General features: G+C 38.1%; 1 protein-coding gene across 1 annotated transcript in view; it reads left to right on the forward strand.

Moving 5' to 3' along the window:
- The window catches only part of LOC107715463 (alpha-actinin-2), a 45,240-nt gene that overhangs the window by 31,266 nt on the left and 5,104 nt on the right, over nucleotides 1-8,870 (forward strand). The window contains exons 10-17 of the mRNA XM_016521614.1: nucleotides 741-1,028; nucleotides 2,580-2,685; nucleotides 3,887-4,037; nucleotides 6,262-6,370; nucleotides 6,972-7,112; nucleotides 7,350-7,532; nucleotides 8,346-8,480; nucleotides 8,668-8,847. Of these exons, the coding sequence (XP_016377100.1) occupies nucleotides 741-1,028; nucleotides 2,580-2,685; nucleotides 3,887-4,037; nucleotides 6,262-6,370; nucleotides 6,972-7,112; nucleotides 7,350-7,532; nucleotides 8,346-8,480; nucleotides 8,668-8,847 (1,293 nt within the window). The remainder of the gene's footprint in view (nucleotides 1-740; nucleotides 1,029-2,579; nucleotides 2,686-3,886; nucleotides 4,038-6,261; nucleotides 6,371-6,971; nucleotides 7,113-7,349; nucleotides 7,533-8,345; nucleotides 8,481-8,667; nucleotides 8,848-8,870) is intronic.

Below are 8,870 nucleotides of genomic sequence, written 5' to 3' on the forward strand. Positions count from 1 at the left end.
CACACACTCACACACACACACACACACACACACACCACTGACACACACATATATACTGTATATATTCAGCTGTTTACCATACAATATATATTTTTCTTCCAAAAAATAAACAATAAAATAGTAATCAAATTAAAATAATAATAACTAAATATATAAACAAAACCACTTTAAATGTAAATATATATAATTTTATAAAATTAGATTAAAAAAATAAATGAATACTTTTATTAATCAAGGACACATTAAATTGTTCAAAAGTGGTAATGTTACAAAAGATTTCTATTTCAAATAAATGCTGTTCTTCTGAACTTTCTATTCATCTGTGAATCCTGAAAGATAAAATGTATCACAGTTTCCACAAAAATATTGTGCAGCACAACTGTTTTCAACATTGATAATAATCAGAAATGTTTCTTGAGCAGCAAATCAGCATATTAGAATGATTTCTGAAGATCATGTGACACTGAAGACTGGAGTAATGATGCTGAAAATACAGCTGCGCATCACAGAAATAAATTACAGTTTAACAGATATTCACATAGAAAACAGCTGTTTGACATTGCAATAATATTTCACAATTTTCACAATATTTTTGATCAAATAAATGCAGCCTTGGTGAGCAGAAGAGACTTCTTTTAAAAACATTACAAATCTTGCCGACCCCAACGTTTGAATGCTAGTGTATATATATATATATATTTTTTTATATAGTATATATATGTTTCTTTTGTCTCTTGTAGTTGTTGGAGTGGATCCGTCGCACCACGCCGTGGCTGGAGAAACGAACCCCTGAGAACACAGTGGAGGCCATGAGACATAAGCTGGAGGATTTCAGAGACTATCGCCGCATTCACAAACCACCCAAAGTCCAGGAGAAATGTCAGCTGGAGATCAGCTTCAACACACTGCAGACCAAACTCCACATCAGCCACAGACCCGCGTTCATGCCCTCCGAGGGGAAGATGGTGTCTGTAAGACACACACACACATACACACACACACACACACACACACACACACACACACACATATACAGTGGGTACGGAAAGTATTCAGACCCCCTTAAATTTTTCACTCTTTGTTATATTGCAGCCATTTGCTAAAATCATTTAAGTTAATTTTTTTTCCTCATTAATGTACACACAGCACCCCATATTGACAGAAAAACACAGAATTGTTGACATCTTTGCAGATTTATTAAAAAAGAAAAACAGAAATATCACATGGTCCTAAGTATTCACACCCTTGGCTGTGACACTCATATATTTAACTCAGGCGCTGTCCATTTCTTCTGATCATCCTTCAGATGGTTCTACACCTTCATTTGAGTCAAGCTGTGTTTGATTATACTGATTGGACTTGATTAGGAAAGCCACACACCTGTCTATATAAGACCTTACAGCTCACAGTGCATGTCAGAGCAAATGAGAATCATGAGGTCAAAGGAACTGCCTGAAGAGCTCAGAGACAGAATTGTGGCAAGACACAGATCTGGCCAAGGTTACAAAAAAATTTCTGCTGCACTTAAGGTTCCTAAGAGCACAGTGGCCTCCATAATACTTAAATGGAAGACGTTTGGGACGACCAGAACCCTTCCTAGAGCTGGCCATCCGGCCAAACTGAGCTATCGGGGGAGAAGAGCCTTGGTGAGAGAGGTAAAGAAGAACCCAAAGATCACTGTGGCTGAGCTCCAGAGATGCAGTCGGGAGATGGGAGAAAGTTGTAGAAAGTCAACCATCACTGCAGCCCTCCACCAGTCGGGGCTTTATGGCAGAGTGGCCCGACGGAAGCCTCTCCTCAGTGCAAGACACATGAAAACCCGCATGGAGTTTGCTAAAAAACACCTGAAGGACTCCAAGATGGTGAGAAATAAGATTCTCTGGTCTGATGAGACCAAGATAGAACTTTTTGGCCTTAATTCTAAGCGGTATGTGTGGAGAAAACCAGGCACTGCTCATCACCTGTCCAATACAGTCCCAACAGTGAAGCATGGTGGTGGCAGCATCATGCTGTGGGGGTGTTTTTCAGCTGCAGGGACAGGACGACTGGTTGCAATCGAGGGAAAGATGAATGCAGCCAAGTACAGGGATATCCTGGACGAAAACCTTCTCCAGAGTGCTCAAGACCTCAGACTGGGCCGAAGGTTTACCTTCCAACAAGACAATGACCCTAAGCACACAGCTAAAATAACGAAGGAATGGCTTCACAACAACTCTGTGACTGTTCTTGAATGGCCCAGCCAGAGCCCTGACTTAAACCCAATTGAGCATCTCTGGAGAGACCTAAAAATGGCTGTCCACCAACGTTTACCATCCAACCTGACAGAACTGGAGAGGATCTGCAAGGAGGAATGGCAGAGGATCCCCAAATCCAGGTGTGAAAAACTTGTTGCATCTTTCCCAAAAAGACTCATGGCTGTATTAGATCAAAAGGATGCTTCTACTAAATACTGAGCAAAGGGTCTGAATACTTAGGACCATATGATATTTCAGTTTTTCTTTTTTAATAAATCTGCAAAAATGTCAAAAATTCTGTGTTTTTCTGTCAATATGGGATGCTGTGTGTACATTAATGAGAAGGGTTATGAGGAGTGGCTGCTCACTGAGATCAGGCGTCTGGAGCGTGTAGAGCATCTGGCTGAGAAGTTCCAGCAGAAAGCAGCAACACACGAGAGCTGGGCGCAGGGTGAGATACTGCAGGACACACACCGGCAACAAACACCTGACATAAACGCTTTTAAAGGAATAGTTCACCCAAAAATAAACATTCTGGACCACTCAAGAAAGTGTTTGTGCAATCATTTCACAACTTGTGCAAGTTCTTCATGCACCACGTTTAAAAATTTGAATATGCACAAGCATGAATCTGATGTAGGAGATAATGAAAATAATAATAATAATAATTATAATAATAATGAAATAAATATATATATTCATGTGAGGTTTGCTTTATTTATTTATTTATTAAATCATTATTATTTATGTATTTTTTGCATGAGGTTAATATAAAATAATAACATATCAATATAAATATAAATATAAATATACATTCTTCAAATATTTAGTTATTTTATTCCAAAAAATAAATAAATAACTAAATTAAAATACTAAATACTAAATACATAAATCTTTATAAAGTCTTTATAAATAGCAAAATAGCAATAGCATCATCACACCTTGTGTAACTTCTTCATGCACCAAGTTTGAAAGCTTCAATTTTAATATGCACGCGTAAGAGATGATGACATAATAATAATAAAATATAATAATAATAGTAATAATATTAATAATAATAAATGTTGTATGTGATGTTTATGATGCTTTTTTTATATATATATATTTTATTTTTACTATTTAATATACAATGTATTCTTGGCTTCCAAAAAATGAACAAAAAAGTAACTAAATTAAAATTACGCACAAGCAAGAATCAGATGCAAGAGATGATGACATAATAATCCTATATGATAATAAAGAAATAAAGATCTGATGTTTATGATGCTTATTTAATTTTATTTATTTATTTGCAAACATGCATGAAGTAAATGATGGCAGAATTTTAATTTGCCAGAACTCTTCCTTAAATTTGTCAGCAGAACAACTGAGCAGCTTTTTGACCCAATGCAAACGTTTTTAAGAGCCCTGAGCTGTGTGTATGTGTGTGTGCGTGCGTGCGTGTGTGTATCTGTGTGTGTGTGTGTGTGTGTGTGTGTGCGTGCGTGCGTGCGTGTGTGTATCTGTGTGTGTGCGTGTGCGTGCGTGTGTGTATCTGTGTGTGTGTGTGTGTGTGTGTGTGTGCGTGCGTGCGTGCGTGTGTGTATCTGTGTGTGTGCGTGTTGTGTGTATCTGTGTGTGTGTATATGTGTGTGTGTGTGTGTGCACTGCAGGAAAGGATCAGCTGTTGACTCTGAAGGATTACGAGAGCGCGTCCCTGACGGAGTTGAGAGTGCTGCTGCGGAAGCACGAGGCGTTTGAGAGCGACCTGGCAGCACATCAGGACAGAGTGGAGCAGCTCGCCGCCATAGCACAGGAACTCAAGTATGACCACTTCCTGTCTCCTCCTCATGGCGTTACACTGCAGGTTTTGTACATGTTGGGGTCATGTAAGCGACACCTGATTTTTACTGTCAGCTATGTTTATAACATGCTTTAAGGCAAGACACTACAGGCAAAAACATTGTTTTTTCATTCACTGGTCCATTTTGCCTCCATAACATGTTATTTCAGACTAGTGAAAAGAAAACATCCAAAAGACACTTTTAAGTGTTTATTTTATTGCAGTTTATCTATTTGAATGCTATTGAATTGAATAGCATTCAAGTTATAATACATATCTTTAAAAGTTTTTTCTCCACTTCAGCAGCACTTACATACACCAAAACTTAGAGTTTTATTCCTATCTATATTATGAAAGTTTTTACTGAGGGGTTTGTTCATATATCAATCGCCTGGTTTTATACAGCATTTTATTCCTAAAAACATAGCGAAAATTATTCGTTTTCTGTCTGTTGAGAGTATTTTCTGATTTATGAAATAATAAAAAGAGAAATCCAAAATCCCCTCAGTAAAATCCTTTAGCTCTAATATGGCAACAAAATCAAACAAGAAATTAGAAATTTGGCTTTATCCAGTGTTCTGGAAATTTATGCAAATGAGTGCATATTTAATTAGATAACACATAATTTGCATATTTAAACATAGCATTTTAGAAAACTTGTAATACGTGTTTTTGTACATAGTGTTTACCCTATTCACCTGTGGTGTCTTGCCTTAAGGTTAATATTGACCCCACTTAACTCTATAAAGAAACCACCTGAACATGTGTTTTGCAGTTATCTCGAGATGCCGTGTGTGTTTAAAACAGCAGCGAGTGTTTTAAATGTGTTCCCGGCTGCAGAGGTACGTGAATGTGGCAGCAGTGTTGGGTTTCTATTGTTCTAAATGCAGTCGGACCAGCTGTCAGATTCCCTCTGTGACAATGAGTCAGTGTTGTACCGAGAAACACACATCTCAGTATATATTCAGCGCTCTATTTGTAGAAGCTGCGTTCAGTTGTTCATGCCGGTGCGTCAAAGTGACAGAGGCATCTGAACTCCTCTGATCTGCTCTGAAACGCTGTCAACACCTCCATCAGAACAGGTGCCGCTGCCATCAGGAACATCATGAGTGTCTATAGGGATCTTGTTAAATGTGTCCTAAGGGCACACTCCTAAAAGGATGCTCAAATTGACCGACCGTACTCAGATTGTTTGTGGGTGCTTTTGTTGTACATTTGATTCAGTCAGCTTTGCATTTCATTCTGCCAAAAGTACTGCAAAAAATATTTTCTTCCTCAGTATTTTTGTCGTTTTCCAGTACAAACATCTAAGCATTCACAAATCAAAATGCATTTACTGGACAAGCAATATGACGTTTTCTGAAAAAAAGAAAGAAATTAAAATTATGCTTAAAGAAAAAAAAAGGGTCAGAAAAATAAGTCTTCCCTTTGAATTAAGTTGCTTTTTCTGACCCCATTGGCAGATATTGGTTGTTGTATTAAGCATAACCCCATTATAAATTTCTCAGAAAACAATACTTAAGTTTTGCTTCTCAAGAAAATGTATCTTGATTTCAAAATGTTTCGATTTTTGCACTGGAAAGCATGACAAAAATACTAAGTAAGAAAATAATTTTTTGCAGTTTATGCTGCAAAATTGCTTCTTACATTTTTTTGCCTTGCCTCTTTATTTGACCTTTTGCCTTGTTTTCTAATTAAAATATCTTAAAATTAGCAGGTTGCGGGTCCCTTCTCAAAACAATCATATTTGAATTTCAAGATGTGGTTTTTAGAATCTTCCTGGTGATTTTTTTAAACGCAACTTTAGTGTAGGATCTTGATTCTTATGGAATATCAGTGCATTTATTATGATCTTAGAATCCTGTTGGATATCGTGATTTTAAACAGAACTCTACTGTGTTCTATTGGAATAATGTCTTGCTATTGGGCAGTTAAATTACGGAGGGTGCTTTGGGAGTTTTAAACCCTAAAATATTATCTTTACATTCCTACGTCCTATAAGAGTATTAAACCCTAATGCTGTCTAATATAAATGTAAATGTAAAATATAATGCATTTGTAAGAGCTTATCTGTTTGTATTAGCCGTCATGAGTCTGAGCTGATGCTTCTCTCTACTGGAAACATGATGCACTGCAGTGATGCACTTTAAATATATTAAATATAAATGTGTGCATTTGTGTGTGTGTGTGTGTGTGTGTGGGCAGTGAACTGGACTATCACGCCGCTGCTGTCATTAATGAACGCTGTCAGTCGATCTGTGATCATTGGGATCAGCTGGGAACTCTGACCCAGAAACGCAGAGAAGCTCTGGAGGTGACAAACACACACATCACATACTTTACCAAACCTGCTGTTATTAGTGAGTTTTACTATGATTATGCAGAGCTTATACTACCCCATATTGGTATGTAAAATTGCATTACATATGTAATTAAATATGCTTATATGCAAATCAGCATATTAGAATGATTTCTGAAGATCATGTGACACTGAAGACTGGAGTAATGATGCTGAAAATTCAGCTTTGATCACAGAAATAAATTACAGTTTAACAGATATTCACATAGAAAACAGCTGTTTTAAATTGTAATAATATTTCACAATTTTACTGTTTTTACTGTTTTTTATCAAATAAATGCAGCCTTGTTGAGCAGAAGAGACTTCTTTAAAAAACATTAAAAAGGCTTTTTTCAAAACTTTTTACCAGTAGTGTGTGTGTGTGTGTGTGTTTATATATATATATATAAATGACCTAATTAATATTAATAGTATATGATTAAAATTATATTATATAGTTAAAATGATAAATTATAATTATTAATAATATTACTGTTGTGAAGCATGTATAATCTGATGTCCACTTTCTGCTTCAGAAATAAAGTTATATTGAAATATGTGTGTGTGTGTTTAAAAGAGGACGGAGAAACTCCTGGAGACGATCGATCAGCTGTTTCTGGAGTTTGCTAAGAGATCGGCTCCGTTCAATAACTGGATGGAAGGAGCCATGGAGGATCTGCAGGACATGTTCATGGTTCACTCCGTAGACGAGGTTCAGGTGAGGAACTTACGCTCTTCAACACATGATGAAAGATTTATGAGTTTCTACTAAACACAAAAACCGACTAAACTTTTATTGCTTTTACAAACTTCTGACTGAATTGAATTCCTGATGAAATCCTGGTCCTCATTGATCTTCTTGTTTCATGCATGAATATGTCACATCATGTAAACTGTTTGATGTTGACTTCATGACTCTGTGGTTCTCTGTGTGTGTGTGTGTGTGTGTGTGTAGAGTCTGATCTCGGCTCATGATCAGTTTAAGGCGACGCTGGCTGAGGCTGACAGCGAGCGTCAGGCCATTCTCAGCATCTATAACGAAGTGCAGAAGATCGCTCAGAGCTACGGGATCTCCAGCAAACTCACCAACATCTACTGCGACATCACACCCGCCATCATCAACCAGAAGTGGGAGAAGGTGTGTGTGTGTGTGTGTGTGTGTGTGAGTGTGTGAGTGAGTGAGTGTATGTGAGTGTGTGTGTGTGTCTCTCTCTCTCTCTGTATATATATATATAATTTTTTTTAAATATATACAAGACATTGTAAACATTAAGATTATATTTTCTTGCTTATATTGTGTAGGTGAACCATCTGAAACAGTACGAGCACAACATCATAAACTACAAACCCAACATCGACCGGCTGGAGGGAGATCATCAGCTCATCCAGGAGTCGCTCATCTTCGACAACAAGCACACCAACTACACTATGGAGGTACACACACACACACTCACACACACACACACACTGAATTGAATTCCTGATGAAATCCTGGTCCTCATTGATCTTCTTGTTTCATGCATGAATATGTCACATCATGTAAACTGTTTGATGTTGACTTCATGACTCTGTGGTTCTCTGTGTGTGTGTGTGTGTGTGTGTGTAGAGTCTGATCTCGGCTCATGATCAGTTTAAGGCGACGCTGGCTGAGGCTGACAGCGAGCGTCAGGCCATTCTCAGCATCTATAACGAAGTGCAGAAGATCGCTCAGAGCTACGGGATCTCCAGCAAACTCACCAACATCTACTGCGACATCACACCCGCCATCATCAACCAGAAGTGGGAGAAGGTGTGTGTGTGTGTGTGTGTGTGTGAGTGTGTGAGTGAGTGAGTGTATGTGAGTGTGTGTGTGTGTCTCTCTCTCTCTCTGTATATATATATATAATTTTTTTTAAATATATACAAGACATTGTAAACATTAAGATTATATTTTCTTGCTTATATTGTGTAGGTGAAGAAGTCGGTTCCTCAGAGAGACGGTGGCCTGCATGAGGAATTGTCCCGACAGCATGCGAACGAGAGACTCAGACGACAGTTTGCAGCACAAGCCAATGCCATCGGACCCTGGATACAGACACGCATGGAGGTCATACACACACACACACACACACACACACGTAGACTGATCTATCAAACACCAGATAACATGATTAAAATGTGAGTAACAACAGGATTTGGCAGCTCAATCAAAGCAGGTTTTTTGTTTTTAACAGTTGCACTGTAATGCATGATAATATAGCTGTGTGAGATGTGAATTAGTGGTTTTTGTGCAGGAGATCGCTCGCTGCTCGGTGGATTTGGCCGGCACACTGGAGGATCAGATGAACCATCTGAAACAGTACGAGCACAACATCATAAACTACAAACCCAACATCGACCGGCTGGAGGGAGATCATCAGCTCATCCAGGAGTCGCTCATCTTCGACAACAAGCACACCAACTACACTATGGAGGTACACACACACACACTCACACA

The sequence above is a fragment of the Sinocyclocheilus rhinocerous genome, unplaced genomic scaffold (genome assembly GCF_001515625.1).
Source record: "Sinocyclocheilus rhinocerous isolate Xijiao unplaced genomic scaffold, SAMN03320098_v1.1 scaffold852, whole genome shotgun sequence".
Lineage (NCBI taxonomy): Eukaryota > Metazoa > Chordata > Actinopteri > Cypriniformes > Cyprinidae > Sinocyclocheilus > Sinocyclocheilus rhinocerous.